The 18,293-nt window shown below is 30.4% G+C and overlaps 1 protein-coding gene across 1 annotated transcript in view; it reads left to right on the top strand.

Moving 5' to 3' along the window:
- Positions 1–3,200: 3,200 nt before the first annotated feature.
- Positions 3,201–18,293, top strand: part of LOC113555969 (homeobox protein CDX-4-like) — a 34,419-nt gene continuing 19,326 nt past the window's right edge. Inside the window, exon 1 of the mRNA XM_026960626.1 lies at positions 3,201–4,739. Within this exon, the coding sequence (XP_026816427.1) occupies positions 3,959–4,739 (781 nt within the window). The 5' untranslated portion in view covers positions 3,201–3,958. The remainder of the gene's footprint in view (positions 4,740–18,293) is intronic.

Below are 18,293 nucleotides of genomic sequence, written 5' to 3' on the forward strand. Positions count from 1 at the left end.
TTTAATAATTAACACTGTGCATTTATATATACTCTATATTATATATAGTCATCATAACTTATCTTAGAGTTGACTAATTATTGAATTAGAGCTTGTTTTTTAGTGTAGTATCATAAGTTTGTCTGTTTGCGATCTGTATATAGCTTCGAATTGCGACCTTAACTTCTAAGTACCAATAGGTGCAGTTATCGTTTTTATTTTTTTTTAATATATTGCATACCTTATTACCAACCCATCATTTTATCTACTACTCTTATTGGTGGCTATTACGGCTACAAAGCTATAGTAATAGCTAGGGTTAAGATATTCTATATCATATGTTCATGATTTTGCATATTTTTTTTAGGTTGTCCAATAGCTTTTGTTCTTATATATAGAAATGTGTTTCATGATATTTATATTCAAAATATCAAAATATTTTGTATATAATTCCATATTTTACCATTTTTTATTTATAAGTGCATATTTGGTTTTTTCTGTTTTTAAGCGCGCATATTTAACGGTTTTTGATGCAAAATTCTGAAAAGTACCGTAATTTTATATTTTATTAACTGAATCTGATATAAATTTGATTATCTGTTTTTACAAATCACTTATTTATTGTTAAGAGTTCAATATAGTTAATAATAATAGCTTATACCTAGTCATGGCCTCGGCGTTATTCTCTTATTGCTCATTCTAGAACATCTCACCCAATTTACCTTTCTATTATTATAATGGTACTAGGAATGGAGTATGAAAATAAATAAATCCAAATCCGTACACTGATATTTCACGTTTATTGGTAGAAAAAATGTATACCACTTATTCATAATAAACTAATTTCATCAACTCCGTAATCAGCGACGTATTCACCGTATTTTATACTTTTTTTTATTATAATATGAGATATTTTACAACTCTATACAGGGCGTGTACATAAATTTGAACTTTTTGTTTGTGCCCCCCAAGACATTTCTGAATACGCTCCTGTCCGTAATGGATCAATTACTTAGATATTACTGTATATGGACCAATGACTATTACCTATACAGTATTCACACATCAACGCATCAATAAACCTCTTTCCTTAAACTATCGGTTTCCAAAAATAACCAACTAAAGTACTAATTCAAAAGCGTTTCATAAACCCAATTTGGATACATCAATATATTATATTCAAAGTTCTCCAATTATGAGGATCAGCAAAAATCATATTTAAAATTTTCATTTTAATTATTCTTTTGAGCTTTATAACCTGCAATAAAGTATTTTTTTTATCTATTAAATTACTCCAAACCTAATATTTATACAAAAATAATTGTTTTTTCTTAAAAGTGATATTTTAGGACATAGTTCAAATGAACTCTAAAAAAGTATCTACCTGTATACACATTTCACACATGACATATACGATATACCTATACATACAATAATGGTAGAATAATAAAAAAATCAATTTTAAGCTAAATAAGAGTGTATATAGTGTTATTCAAACATATAAATATAAAAATGCTATTATAGGTATCTATATATATATATATATATATATATAATTAATATTTAAATTGATACCTTTATATATTATACGTAGTAGTAATTAGAATTTAGAATATATTATTTTGATAAGCAAAGGCAAAAAAATTGGAAATAAAATATATATAGGTATATTGCGATAATATGTATAAGTTATATTTTTCTAAGGGGGGTGGGCAAATAATCCGTCAGCCTGTGAATGAGCACCCGTGATTATAGGTATCTATATAAAAGTGTACATTACAACTTTGAACCATGATAGTATTTGATTGTTTTCATATTTATTCATTATATGATTATCTATTATACAATTTTCTTTGTCTATATAATTATTGTTTTTCAACATATCTAATATGTTTGTATCTAATGGGTATTTGGTCAAATATTCTTGGAATAAAAAATCCTATCTAAAAATAATTAGACGGAGGCCTGAATCGTTTTTTTAAATATTAAAAATATTAAAAAAAAGTTTATTTATAATATTGGTAATATAATCTAAACAAAATTATTTAAAATTAATTAAATTTTTATATAATAATTATATAATAAATGCCTTATACGGCTATATATGCTATTTAAAAAATGCTTTCTTGTCAATCAATTATTAATAATTTTCGTAGGTAGATAAGTACTTATTAGATGTGATTTTCTATTGCTTTCTGATTCATATATTTTTTTATTGTTGTTGCTCGTAGGTTTGATTTAATTTAATTTAATTTAATACTGTTTTCTCCTTATCTTACTTCCTCATAAATTTTGATCAGTTTCCAAATTTTTAGTATATCTATCAAATATTATACTACATAAGAAAGATAAATATATATTTTATTTAATTTTCCATGACTTTAAATCTTGTGAACTGAATGATTTGTATTTTCGGATTATAATTTTTGTCCAACTTGGAAAATGTGCACGAACTTTTTGTCCGACAGTAAAAACTGAATCCGTACTTATTTTCATCCAGAATTCATACCCAGTTATTATACCTACATTTTCCTCCGAGTTCACAATCAAGTAAAACCCGTGGTATTATAGGTATGATATAAATATAGTTATCATCAATCATAATTATAATATTATACATGTAGGTAACGTATACGCAACTCGGACGCAGAAAAAATAGATCAGTCTGTGGGTATTGTTATGATTTTAACCGCACGCAATTCGGATGCAACAGAGTTGGCTGCGTAGGAGGTCGGAAAAAAAACCGTTGTTCAAACGAATTCGAAGATATAACATATACGGCTTAAAAATTCAAAAACGGATGGTTATTCGGAGAAACGCATTGATAACGGATACCCGGGTACAATATCCAACAATGATAGAACAGAATCTGGCGGCAGGTAACCTATGCGACAATGGGCTTACCGAGAAATCGGCGGCGACGCACCGTCAGGCCGTTCCGCGGACGGCGAACAACAAAAACGTAAACGAAAAACGCGCGCGCTCGGTCGCCGCCGCCGCCGTCGCGGTAGTACGTTCGGCAGCGGACATATTATTTTTTTACGCGGTCCACGACCACCGCCGCGGTTGCCGCACTGCGATTGGCCGGCGCGCGGCCCGGCGGGAGTGGCTCGATCACGCCCGTCGTGTTCCGCCGCCGCCGCCCCCGACGGTCCCTCGCACACGAATGCAGTCCGCTCGCCACGCACGACCGCACCTCATCAGTCGTAATCGATCGCGTGTCTAAATAATATTAAGTACACACTTACACGCACGCACACACACACACACACACACACACACTCACACTCGAACGCGTAATAATATAATATCAACGCGTACACGTACATGTATACGTACGACGCACACGCACGCATTCGCCTGTCACACCTCGAAATATAAGTCTACTGTTATTTTTTTTTCCCATCTTTCTTTTAACAAAACGCACACGATTAATGTTGTAATATTGTTATATTGTACCTACGCTCTCGAGAACTCGCGCGGCACACACACTCGACGACCGCGACGACGACGTTTACGCGAATCCGTTTTATTGTGTTTACGCGACAGTTGCAGTAGGTACGTATACCTGCTTTACTTGATACCGAGTTACGCGACGGTATACAATATTATTTTAGTAATAGACGTTTTAACTAAATCATAATATTATGTCTGTATAATATACGCGAGTGTAAATATCAGCGTAGATGTACCTCATTATACGCCCTGTAGTGCCAGTGCATATCAATTCGTTTTCGAATTCGCTCATTAAGACGTAATTTATTGTCTGTGTAATTTATCGCGAAACTACGATAATGTCGTTCGCGACCCGCTGAGTTCATCTATACGTATATTATAATCAAAGCATATATCTGTGATCACCGCTGTGTATAATATATAAAATCGTCGTGTACAATAGGTGCATACAATTGTACAGAAGACTGTAAGTGACGAAAATGCGGTGGATGACCTGTCCGTGAACGACCGTAGCCGACGAAAAATGAACGAATCGGTGGCCGTGTGCAGCAGACAACAGGGTCCGTCGTATCACCATCACGGTCATCACGTCGTAGTCATGCCGGCGCAGTGTAACGGTGACGAATGCCCGGCCGAACCCCAACCCGCTACCGTGGCCGGTTCGTGGACGGCTTACGGCCATCAGCCCGCGGCGATCGCCGCCGGTTACCATCAGCACCACCATCACCATCATCTGCAACATCAGCAGCATCAGCAACAGCAACAGCAGCAGCAGCAACAACAACAACAACAACAACAACATCAACAGCAGCAACAGGACCATCACCTTCATCATCCGCATCAAGCAATGCCCGCGGTACCGCCGCCGCAGTCGTTGATGCACCACCACCATCACCATCAACCGGCGGACAGTGGCGGTTACGCCGCGTGGCCGTCGGCGGTCGTATACAACAAGAGGCGGCTGTCGTACGCGGACGACGTACAGGTGTATCATCACCATCACGCGCCGCCGCCGCCACCGCCGCCGCACCATCAGCCGGCCGGCGCCGCGGCCACCTTGCAAGCCGTCGCGGCCTACAACCCGGCAGCCGTGACGACCTCGACGGCCACGTGCTCGTCGCCCGGCACGTCGTTGGACGAACCGTCTTCTGCGGCCGCCGCAGCGGCCGCGGCTGCTTACCAGACGGCCAACGACTACAAGTACTGGCCGCCCGTGCAACAACAGCCGTCGCCCACCGGCACAGGGCGCGTGAGTCCGTACGGTTGGATGAAGAGAGTCGAGTACCAAGACCGTCCACAACCGGGTTCGTAAAATATACCAATATAATTATTGTTTTACTATTATATTTAAGAAAAACGAATTTTTCCCGCCAAACTAGAACGCACAATTTAAGCGATTTTTTTCATATATACCTAATACAGCAATTATTATTGCCGGGTATGAAAAATATTAAAACGAATACCATAAAGTTTTGATGCGCTCACAATGTGTTTTGTATCGTAATGGTTTCCTATACGGGCTTGATGGGAGGATACCATGTTATTTAACTTGTAAGTTTAATAAAGTATATTCAAATCGTATTATGTACATAGATTAAATTATAGGTGAGTTAAGGATATTTATTTTATACAGATAATAATACCTATTATGTCGTTATGAGGACCTAGGTATATTGAAGTTTATTATAATTTACCAAGATTCTTATTAACATTTTAATACAAATTAATAAATTTAATCAATTTTGTATTAATTATTTCTTTTAAAAGTACATCTGTATGTAGAAGGTATATAATATTTATTTATAGGTAGATATATATTATTATTTCGAAGTTTAGAAATTAAATTAAAATTTGGTAATACCAATATATTTTGATATACTACCGCATATACCAGGCACCAACTAATTGTATAAACTATAATTAGTAATTCTATGACTATGCTTGAAATATTTACAAACTAATTTTGTGTAGAAAACTCGTCGTTATTTTACAAGTATTAGGGCGTTCTTTTTGATAATCATAACACTTAATATGTACAAACATTAAACAAATACAATAATGATTTCTAAAATATAAAAACTACTACACTATTCATAGTATTCATTACCTATAGATATAATTTTGTTTTTTTTTATAACTTATATAGTCACACATTACATTATAAGAATAATACAATTTGATAAATTAAGTGTCAAATTTGCTTTAATTTTTCTGTCAATTTTCAATCCCCAGACATAATAATGATAACAGTGCAATATAGAGTGTTCTCAGTGAATGTGTATATTTGCACTAAAAATTGTATGATATGAAATTATCATGTATTCTATTAGGCACTTACACCATTTTACCATTTTGCGTTCAAATCGGCTCCCTATAATTAGTTATTAACATAGTATTACAGTAAAACCACGATTATCTGTCACTTTATTTTCCGTTAACTTCTATTATATTTCACCTATTGTCATAATGATATTGTAAATTATAAATAGAATATTGCACGCCCGTTTTATGGGTGTATATATGTATTATGTATTTATAGAAAAAATAAAAAAAACGTATATACGAAAAAAGCTGGAGATTCATATAAACAAACTAAAATAATTAATTAATTAAAATTATTTTAATTTATTATCACTATAAAGTATAATATTCAAATTTATATAGGTAGATATAAATATAAAAATAAATTTTTTTTATCTCAGTTAATCGAAGTTTTACTTATGAACAATAGTATAATGCATAGGTAACACTACACTTTGTAATAACGTATTAATATATTATGTAAACTATGGTAAACTTTATTGTAGGAAATAATATATGAGTAGACAGAGGTTTACGGCAATCATATAAAAAATTAATAAAATATACACCTATTACCTACACATAGAAGTGGCGTCTGATAACGTGTGTAAAATCTCAGCAAGTAATGTATTAATAAATTTGTATAAAACTTTATTAATTATAGGCTATTATACTTTATAATAGGTATATATACGGTTATCAATCAAGCAGGCTGTCCTTTTTTCTTCTTCAAGAATTCAGTTATTAAAAATCTGTTTTTGAAATTTTTATACCTACTTAATAAGACTAAATTTTCTAATTCTTGAGTGAAAAACTTCTATTTTTTAAATAATAATCCTATTTTTATACTCCAATTTATTTAGCAGAATTTTTTTTTGAAATTTCGGTGTATATTAAAACTAAAATTCGAATAAGTATTTTTGAGTTATTTATAACTTTGTGTATTAAGAATAATAATTTCATGGTAATTAGGTTTGGAAAATATAGAGACAACGTTGATTAGAATATCTTATAGTAGATAATAAATATTCTTTTATAATTTCCAAAAAAATGGACCCAGTATGATAAATATTAGATTCAATATTATACTTCATACATTTTTGTAAAAATATTTTTAAGGAAGACTATATAGCATGTTTATTATAAACATTTTAATAACTAATTACTCGTTTGAATTTTGAATTAGGTATATTGAAATTTTGAAATTATCTTCTAAATCAGTGGTTCTCAACCTATGGACCATGGGTATAGTGTAGGACTGGGCAGTGGACCATAATATAATAATTATACAACTAATGCAATAAACTATCCAGTTTCAATTTAGATATTGACTCTCTTGCAAGGGACAAGCAATGTCAATTCTGATTAAATGGTTTAACTTGTAATAATTAGGTTAAGTAAAGTTTTTTAATAAACAATTGTTTTATATATATGTATATACATTTAAATAAATATATAGGTGTGCTATTGTTGAGTCTCGAAGATTTTTTCCAAAATGTGTGGTTTGCTCAACTAAAAAGGTTAGGAACTGCTGCTCTGAATAATTTACAGTATTAGAGGGGGTCCATTTGAAAAACAGAAATTTATGTCATTGCATACTCTTAAGTATAATTAATACAAAATTTTCAAAAATCAAAGCGACTCATGTTTATTATACTGTGCTGGCGAAATAATATTATATAATAAAAGAGTTATAGTAAACTATAGAGTTGCACATGCGGCATGCCGATTGTACATATGCGTTCCACGGCATAAATAATAATTTTTACAGAGTTTGTGTATTTATTTATTTTTAAAAATAGTGTTTTTGGTTTAAAATAATTTTATTGTGTTTAAAATGATGTTTGAAATTAAATTAAATGTTTGGATTTTAAATAATTCACAGCTTACAGCAACATTTATTTAAATTTTAGTTTGAGATATTTACCTTTAAATACAATTTAAGAAATAATTAGTAATTACATACATAAGTATTGTTAAAATTTTCCTTTCTTAGAGGACTTTCCATACCGCAGACAACTTAAAAATATGCACTAAAATATTTTATTGTTTATGAATTTATAAATTAGATATATTGTTTGGTATGAAGGTATACTAACAGTGAAACTGTAATAAATAATAATCCCATATAACAGGAAAAAATACAATTTTGAAAATCTTATGAATTCATCTTATTAAACGATTCTATTATTACTGAAAAACAAATGAAATATATTTGTAGGTATATAACCAACGGATCATGAAAAAATAATCACTCGTAGTATAACCTACTTGGTAATTTATTACAAAATATTGAATATGATGTTTTATCTTTGATGTAATACTATGTCCATTTTATAAAAGAATAATAAAAAAACAATTTTAACACAATAATCGCATAATAGATTTTAATATTTCATACTGTTTTAAACATAATAATAATAATATTATTAAGTACTAATACTATGAAGAGATTGGGTAGTAGTTACTGCAATTGAACATTTTTATATTGGTAATTGAAGAAATATATTCTTTTTTCTTTGTTGATGGAATGTTTTTTTACCAAATTTTTTTTTATCAAGTAAGGTATAGCGGATATACTAATAATATTGGTGTATAATATACTGGATATAATAGTAGGTATACCTATTGATATTAACCTTCAAAACGTACTTTATTGTTTTAAAATAACAGCATAATAATTAAAACATTTATTTTGTTTGTATATTTCAACACTAAAACTATGTATTAAGAAATTTCCACTGTTAGTCAAGCTCGTAGAATTATATTTGGTTTATAGGTGCATTGTGCATATTACCTGTATAAGTAGAATTAATTAATTTTAAATAATATTTTTTTCGATACAGATATTCTGCTGTAATAGGTACTTAACTTAGATGTAAATTCCGAATTAAAAGAAATATAATGTACTACCTATATATTTTATTAACGGGTTAATATAACCCAGTTGATAAAATTATGTTCCTATCCGAAATCAACATAGATTATACTTCTATATTATAATATATAGACCATACATAGTGACGTTAATATCTCGTTATTGTAGGCATTTCATCGTTCGCATTAGTAGTTATTATAATATTATAATGTTATATATATATTCAAATATAATACGTGCTATATAAATTTCAGCAGAACACGCACGTTTATCCGAACAATATAGTAACATTATAATATGATATTGTTATCACGTTGGTGCGCATAAATTTAAACCTGTAGAAAGGCTTACTATACGTTATACTGCAGTAAACGACTGAAAAGCATGAGTGCATTATTGCGAGGATATAAATGATATTATATTCACTTTTCGAGAAGCCGCTTATTTGGATGTCTTTATCGTCGGTGTCTGTTTATGCTATATATTTATCCATAAACAAAATAATATAATCCATTATTGTAATATATACGACACATATTATACGGTCGCGTGATGTTAACTCATATTATAGTATTGTCCCTGACGTCCAGATTGTATGACAAGAAAAAAATCGAGAGAAAAAGGATTTACTCAGGAGGAAAAAAATGTCAGCGATTCCGGAGCCATTCGACCTGTTTGGCGGCACCGTTTGTCGTAAAAGCGTTAAACGAGCGCACACGCAACATTATTATTCCTCAATAAAAATCAGGAAACCATCTGCAGGACTTATTCTGAGTATTTTTTTTCTATTGCCAAAAGAATATTTAGGATGTGATGCTAATGATTTCCCATTTTGTTGTCTGCAATATGGGTGATTAGTGGGAGAGGAGGAGATTGTAGAGGTAATTTTTTTAAGATTAAAATTGATATCGAAAAAATAAAAACGAGGTTGCACAAAGTACAAAACCTCCTATTTCTAGTGTGAAAGTTTGCTTGCTTAACTTGAACTATAGCCCGAGTTGTCCTTGCCTGCATAAAATGGGTTTTACCATATTGTGCGTCTGTTAGACAGATACAATGTATTCGGGTGAAGCGTCCTCTTAAGTTTCTAAGGATTAATCTAATATTTAAAATATGGATAAATTATTTTCTAATTCGTCATTACATAAAATACAGCATACAGGTAATAAGGTATATGTGTTAATATATTGTAATAATAATTTAAAATATATTTACAATTAATGTAAATAAAATTCAACGAAATTAACCATTGATTTTTATGATTATAGTAATCACTAATAACAAATTTCACCAGCTATATAGTTTTATTTGATACATTTTAACCATCAGTTTATCATAGTGTTTTTGACAAACACTGATTGTTTTATTTGTGATAGGCATAGAAATTGAAAGAACAGGTTTTACGGTTTTGTGATACAATTTAATGATAACTGCTGTCCTAAATATATTCGCAAAGTCTCAAAGTCAATGACTGATGGTCTTTTATTGTTTCCTAATTCCCGTGCAATTAACAGACCGAAAAATAACGTTGGGCTAGGTATTCGTAGCCTTATATATTAGTAGTATGAGCGTTTATACAGCGCTCAGTTTGAGATGACTTCAATCCCTTATTTTTGCCGCGATTGCGATGTATATAGTATATAGTATATCCGAATCCGTGTCGGTCGGCGCGCAGGGATCATAATATTATACGTCTAAATAAGACGTATTATGTAATACTATATTATGGTATTAGTAGCTATATTGTATATATAAATATTATAAATATATGCATTGTTATCATTGGCGCATAGTATAATATTATGCCGAAGACGTGATGGCTTTGGGTCGTTTTTGTGTCCTTAAACGTCGGGCGGTCGCGCGTGGAGAAAGCCTGCCGCTTCCTTTATATTATTATTATTGTTATTGTATTATGTTATACACACGCGTTACACGTTGACGGCGGCGGACACGCTGGGCACGTACGCACGCGCATGCAACTGCTGCATACGGGCCGGAGGAGATATTATAATGTAAGGAGCAGACTCGAAGAAAACGTACATATGTTATTGTTGTACACAATATTATTATGTTGTGCAACACTTGTAAATCATTCGGGTGGAGAGGAAAAAAAAAAGGTTCCGATGAATCGTACGTCAAAAGAGACCGACTTGTTTGAACTGCGCGGCGCGCTTCTTTGTCGCCCTCACGGCGCGCCGATCCCTCGTCGGGGAGATCCGTACATACTGTAGACACCTATGCATACGAATATTATGTATGTACCTATTTAGGTCCTCCACGTATTTATGTACGTCACGTATGTATGGTATATGTCGTATTCTATATTCTATCGTGTGTATATGTATATACATATAAATAGTATAATAATTACGATAATACCTATTTAGTATATTATATTATTAAGAAGTATATGTGCGCCTACGTTGCAGTGTACCGTATATATACTATATATATATATATATATATATATATATATATATATATATATATGTACCTATAATGTTACAATGCGCGCAAGTATGGATAAACAAACTACCTAAATATATGTATAAATAATATAGGCATGTTATGTAGTGCACGTGACCGGGTGAATGGGTAGGTTATAAGTATGGGTTGTTGCGGGACTGACATTTGGTTTTCCTTGAAACGATACGTTTAGAATTTTTTTCCATCCCCTCCCCACCCGGGTGGGTAAAATTTATGTGGCGTTTACCGCTCTGTGTGCGGCGACAAATAACACGCGTGTACATAATGTAGCATACGGCAGCGCCACCCACTGTGACGTCGCCTGCGTGAGTGACGACACACTGACACCGATGTTATAGTGGTATATCTATTACAATAAAATATATTATATTGGGATACAGTCATTGCGGTCGTATTGATGTCATTACGATAAGATTTAGTAAAACAATTATATCATCATGATATTAGTATTTTGTTGGACAGATAAATTCACTCGCCTTCGGTTAATTGTCTCAGCTAAAAAATACTAGCTTACAAGCTTTAGTTTTACAATCTGTAGTTAAGCAGCTTGGATAGAAACGATATGTTATTTTTTTTAACAAAAAATACGGTAATACTAATAAAATATTTTTTAACATTATAATGTTGAACTATACTTATAAGTAATATTATTATGATAGATATCTATATAGGTATCATCATACATTATTATTCGTTTCTATATGTTGAAATTCAAAATACGGTATTCTTTCTGTTAAAAATATATCTATTTTATAATTTTTAAGTTTTTATGGCATATTTTATTGTTTTATAGTAATATATATATATATATTAAATTTTGGTTAACATTATTTTGATAAACACATTTTTTTCATATCAATAATTTATAAATATTTCTTGTGAACAGGTACAGATAGTATACAAGTACATTAATGTTTTGAGCGCCGAGTTTGAACACTCATTGAAATTGTTTTTTCTCAAAGTAATTTATATCACACTTTTTTTAGTTATTATATTTTCTATACATTTATTGGTATTTACTATTTTGAAAATCTAGAATCTATATGATCTCATTGATTATAAATTATAATATAGTTGAACAGTTAACTTAATTAAACTACCAATAAATGTTCATAGTTAAAAATATTCTGTAATGAAATATATAACTCCAAATAAGTGCCTACTTATTAAATTCTTCATAAAAAAAAAAAAAAATGGTTTACGGTCCACTTAGAAATTTTCAATGTATGTTGTTTCTTTTGAAATAATTGTTTTATATAGAAGAATTATTTTTGAGTACATATAATTTGTATTTTCGGTGCACATTTGGCTTGTTTTTATTGCATATAAATCCGTCTATAGTTTTAACAATATTATAACATCTATTTACAACACACATAGGTATGTTTATACAGCTAATAATATATATACCACAAATAAGCTAAATAATCTATTACCGTTAAACGTAAGTCTGATGTACGCGTCATAATATCGTTATTCGTGTATAACTTGTTTATCGTGTGTATACTGTAATATATTTTATGTGTAAAGTATGCATTTAATGTCCTGTATGATATACCTGGTGCATGCCGAAAACATTGAACCAGCGTACTACTTCAGGTTATGATAGAAAATGCCGCGCGTGGAGTGAATTTTATTTTTATTTCCTCGATTGTCGTAAAAATTGTAATTTTAGATAAGAAATTCTAGAAAATCCAGTTGCTACTGTATGATGTGATTTTTCCTACACGTTCGTACTTCTGTCCTATACCTACGTATATGACACTGTAGCCATGACACGTTAATGATCTGTAAAACATGTTTACGATGCGCGCGTTTATTTATGTATGTATATTATGTATAATATATTACGCGTATATAATATATTTATGTTCACCTTGAATACCAAACCTTGCTAGAAGTCGAGAGGGGAGAATACATTTACGTATATTTATGATTATCGAATTTTATTTAAAGCTAAGCCGATTTTGAAATATAATATGATACCTACCTATATAGTATATACATAACGTATAGTAACTATATTGCTTTTACGATGCAAGTCTATTAAGCGCATAATATAAATTCAACAAATTACACCTTTCATTAGATTTATTATATGCAGATTTGGTAATCTGTATTACACATAATTACATTTGCGCATCTGGATTTTTCCTCCAATAATTATTATATAATACGAGTACTATAATTTCATGTAATGTATAAATGCATATTTTTTATAATATATTATGATGAATTACTAGATGTATTTAGATAGGTATACAGAAAATTTCATCTAGTTTTATATATGTATTTTTATGATAAAATTATAGGCCATTAAAATTATAATTATTTTATTTTTAATTTCATATTTTAAAGAAATTTGGAATGTCTAAATAATGAGATATCTTTTTTATTTTTATCAAATAATGTAGTGTATGTAATGTAGATGAGTAATTGTCGAGTATAAATTTTAATGTAAACATAAAAAGTATATTTTTGACATTTTTAGGATTCTCGCGAGAACCGTTTTATGTGTAAAATATTTTTCTTAAGCCTTAACTTTAAAAATTACAAATTGAATCTTAAATATCCATTTCAAAATCTGTATACATAAATAATAAATATAGAATAATAAACTAATGTGGTGATGGTAAATTATGTGAATGAGAAAAAATATGACTCTCAGAATGGAAAATATTCACATTTTTAGAATTTCAAAGTGAATAGGTATAATAAATATTTTTAACTAAAAATAATTTGCAAATTTTCGTGATTTGACGAAGAGTTTGTCCAAATTTGAAAAACTGTATGTAAAACTGTATTTTTAATATATTTAAACATCTGATATAAATCTAATATTTATAATCTTTTTATAAATTATACGAAATTTTGTAATAAATGTTTAAAATTTTCGATCAATCATTAAGTATTTTATAAACTCCATTAAAAAAAATAAAACATTGCCTTTAAATATAGCTTAATATCAGTTTAAATATTTTAAAACTTTTTTGTGCATAGAATAGTTTAAAGTTTAATTAATAATAATTTTTCAACTCTATAGTTAATATTTTTTAAATAATAATAATAAAAAAAAAACAAAAATCGTTAGTGAATCAAATTAATTGTTATTATATGTATTTAAATCTAATGTCATCAAAATTTGAGCTCAATCAGTTATTAAACAATTATTTATATGCATTTATGATTAACTTTTTTTTTAATTTATAGGTATTAAAAAACTTATTTTTTTAACCTTTTGTATTAAACTTTTAAACCTTAAGTACCTATAAAAGTTAAAAATAAAATCATGAAATAATTTTTATATTTAGGTTCGTGACTGATAGGTCCTGTGTAACAATTTTAATTTTGAATGTTTAAAAACAAAATGTAACTATGTTTTACGATATTTTCAATTTTAATAAGAACAATTTATTAATATTTATATTATTTAGTATTAATTTTCAAGTATTTATATTAAAAATGTGTGTAATATTATCATTTATCATAGCATATAAATCCATTAATTTATCAATAATACTTCCATTTCATTTCATTATTGCTCAGTCCATAATCCAGGTTTTATCTTTACTCTTATATTTAGTCCCAATCTGTACAATATAAGTTTCTTATACACGACAATGCCTTAAAATCTTAAGTTTTATTTAGCGAGTAACAAATTAATTTAAATTATCAATCACATTCATCAGACCAATAATAGAGTACAGATGTCCTCTAGAATCTTATATATTGCATCCAACGACTTATTGTCAGCTAAAAAGGTTTCAACGTTAAATATTGAGGTTTGTTAGCTATAATGTTTATACCTATACTTAAAATTGATTAGCCCTCATGATCATTCTCCTGTGTGTATATCAACGCTTCATTTCTTTAGCTAATCGTTGACACGAAGCTAACTAATAACCATTTACTGTTTTATAACTATAATTTTCCATCTAGCTATTAATTTATTAATATGCTATTTTCTTGAACTCAAATAATATTTTTGTTATTAAATAAATAAATATTAATTATGATTTATATATTATAATTCAGTTAAAAACTATAAAATTAGCAACAAACTATTACTTAATAAATTAAAAATAAACAAAGAAAAAAATATAAATATCATAAAAAGGTCCAAAATGTTTTGAAAATTATTTCAAGTTTAGACAATTTTAATATAAATATTCAATTAAAGATTCAAGTAATCGATATTATACATTTATGAATTTACAACAATAATTTAAGTACAATATCAATTTTGTCAAAAACTGGTTTTGGATAAAAAGTTTTCCTTCAATTTTCTTTTTCCCAATTATTTTGAAAAGCACCAGGAATCTTTTTACTTTTAACTCCTCAATATACCAACTAGATCCGTTTTCTTACTAGAAAGTAGAAATTACTCTTTGTAGAATTATACATTTTTACTGTTTCTCTAAATTTTTCGTATTAAATTCAAAAATAAAAAATTGAAAAAAATAGATAATCATTGTAAAGCCAATACATTTATCGTTCCACTCAGAATTTAAAAGATGACATATTTTTTTAGTGATAAATTAAATTTTTAATCAATTTAGAGCAACTGATATAGGTATCTAATCAAGGAAATATAAATAATATAATTACTATATGCTATATGCATATATATATTAAAAATACATTTTTCGTCTACAATTGATAGAAATATATACGTAGAATATAATTTATAGATTATATATAGGTAGGTATAATTATAGTGTATTATATAGCTATAGGTTAATTTTTTGTCAGCCATATTGTCATAAAAATTATTTCGGTAAAATAGTTAGAATTATTATTAAGTAATGTTTTTATTATAAGTATTAAACGCATGATGTATTTCTAATCATTGCAGATACAGTTTATAACTGTCTACTATACGAATTTGTAATACATAATGTTACATTACTACAGTAATATAACACTTGCCACTTGATTAACTATTTCATCAGCAATTCAGTAATTTACTATATACACACTTCAAAATATAGTTAGCGTCATTGTATATTATATATTGTATACTGCAGCAGTGAGCTTTAGAGTAAAGTGTAGTATGTGCGATTTTATAAACGTGTTGAATGGGTAGAAAATGGCGTGACTTAGTGATAATATTAAAATAGTTTAAAAATACACATAGATATATATCAAATGAGATTTCCTGAAAGGCTATAACAGTTAAAAAAAAATAACAACCCTCAGAATTTTCGTATCGTATTTTCAACATCGTAGTATTGCACAAAAAAAATATATTGAAACGAAACGCTCGTTAAAATTTCTTTATCCATGGTTAAAAAATTACACGTATATTGTATACACTGTACACTGTAGCATATATTTCGAAATGGAAAATTAAAAATGAAACGAAAATCACCAAATTATAAACGAAATGTCATTTATATTTATAATATAAACGGTTTTCCGCTTTTGAATTCGTCCGCGTAACTTTATATATTATGTATTATTATTATACGCTGCAGCAGTTAATGTTATTATTACGATCGTCGTCGTCGTTATGGTTGCGTTAACAACGCGTATTAAGCGCGAATAAATATATCGGACGGGAGGCTGAAACGCCGCCTCCAGTATCTCAGACCGTTTACACATCGGCGCGGCGTACTACTCGTCGTCTGCGTACCGCTCACCGTCCCTTTCGGCCCTTCTTCGGAAGCGCAATAGGGGGGAGGGGGGTAGGGAGCGTATACGAGAAACGCTATTTTCGCGCCTCGGCGATGTGACGGTTCGCGCCGTTTCCGGTTTTTCGCCCGTTTACGTACACACAAACGGCGGCGGCGGTGGCGCGGCCAATGGCTCCCCAGCGGCCCATTCCGGTGGCCCTCCAATTAATCCCCTCGTCGTTCCCCGTCACCGCAGCCGCCGCCGACACTTCGCGTAACGACTCGGGACGCTTATATACAGTCATCAAATTCCACTCACATACAAATGCGGACAATAACGGACGACTCGGTAATAATGGGCCACTGTGCGAGGGAAATCGAATGAAATAAAAACAAACCCTATGTATATATGTATATTGTGTATACGCGGACGAGACGAAAACCACTTGCCAAAACGTTATCGGCCGTTATATCGTCGGTCGCGCAGTAATGTTAACGTAGCGATTTCGGTACGGTGTATATATTATTATTATTGTTATTATTATAATGTCGGTTTTTATGACGACGACGAAAATATTATGTAAGGGTTTTATTTTTTTTATAAAATACAGTGTACAGTGAGGTCAAATTTTCAATAACTTATTATCATGTAATCGGACAGGTCCGTCATTTTGACTTCAAAATATCTTGAGACGCTACGCTATTTGTATAGCTCCCAATAGCCAACCCTGAACTTTTGGACAGGTCGCCAACCACGAGCCGAAACTTTATTAAGCCGGAGCATCGTAGTTTTGCTAGTACGGAGAGGAAAGAAGAAGACGAAAAATAAATAATTTTACAAATCTCGGTTAAAATATATAAATAGCATTTAATTTAGGGCTGATAAAGCCGAACGGCATATTACTCAAGCTCTGATATAAAGTAATTGGGTAACCATATGTTAACATAGAATGACAATGATTTTAATAATAATAATAAAGAAATCTTGCGAGGGTATACATTACAATAATATGGTATAATAAGAGCATTACTCACATACCGGCCGGATATATTTTATTTTACCTTGTATATTACGAAAAAACAAAATCACCACCGTCATCCACCGTCTTTTTCCACTCAGAAAAACCGCTGTGCAGACGTCCACCCCAAGACCATGGACATCGCACACTTATTATAAAATTTGGTCTGGTCGCTATTTCCGCTCTTGACGATTAGCCGGGGAAAAGGAACGGGAATGTTTTTTGTTTTATTTTAATATAATGGGCATTGGGCAATTGTCGTGGTAGTGGCTATCGTTTTCGTCAGAGTATCTATTATTGGTGGCGTACTGGATTTATTTTATAATAATAGACCGATTAGTCGCGAAATCATTTTTGTTAAGATGTCCAGGCGTAGGTGATTTAAAGGAAAAAACTATTTTAATTGGTCCGTGAATAATAACAAAATTATATAGACAATCGTAGCATTTTGGTCAAAATATTGTTATACACATTGTTAGCACACCACGAAATTTCCGGCGGATAGTTGTTTATATATTGCAGAATCCCTACATACATTTATGATGGTATTCACATTTT

The sequence above is a fragment of the Rhopalosiphum maidis genome, chromosome 4, assembly GCF_003676215.2.
Source record: "Rhopalosiphum maidis isolate BTI-1 chromosome 4, ASM367621v3, whole genome shotgun sequence".
Taxonomy (NCBI): Eukaryota; Metazoa; Arthropoda; class Insecta; order Hemiptera; family Aphididae; genus Rhopalosiphum; species Rhopalosiphum maidis.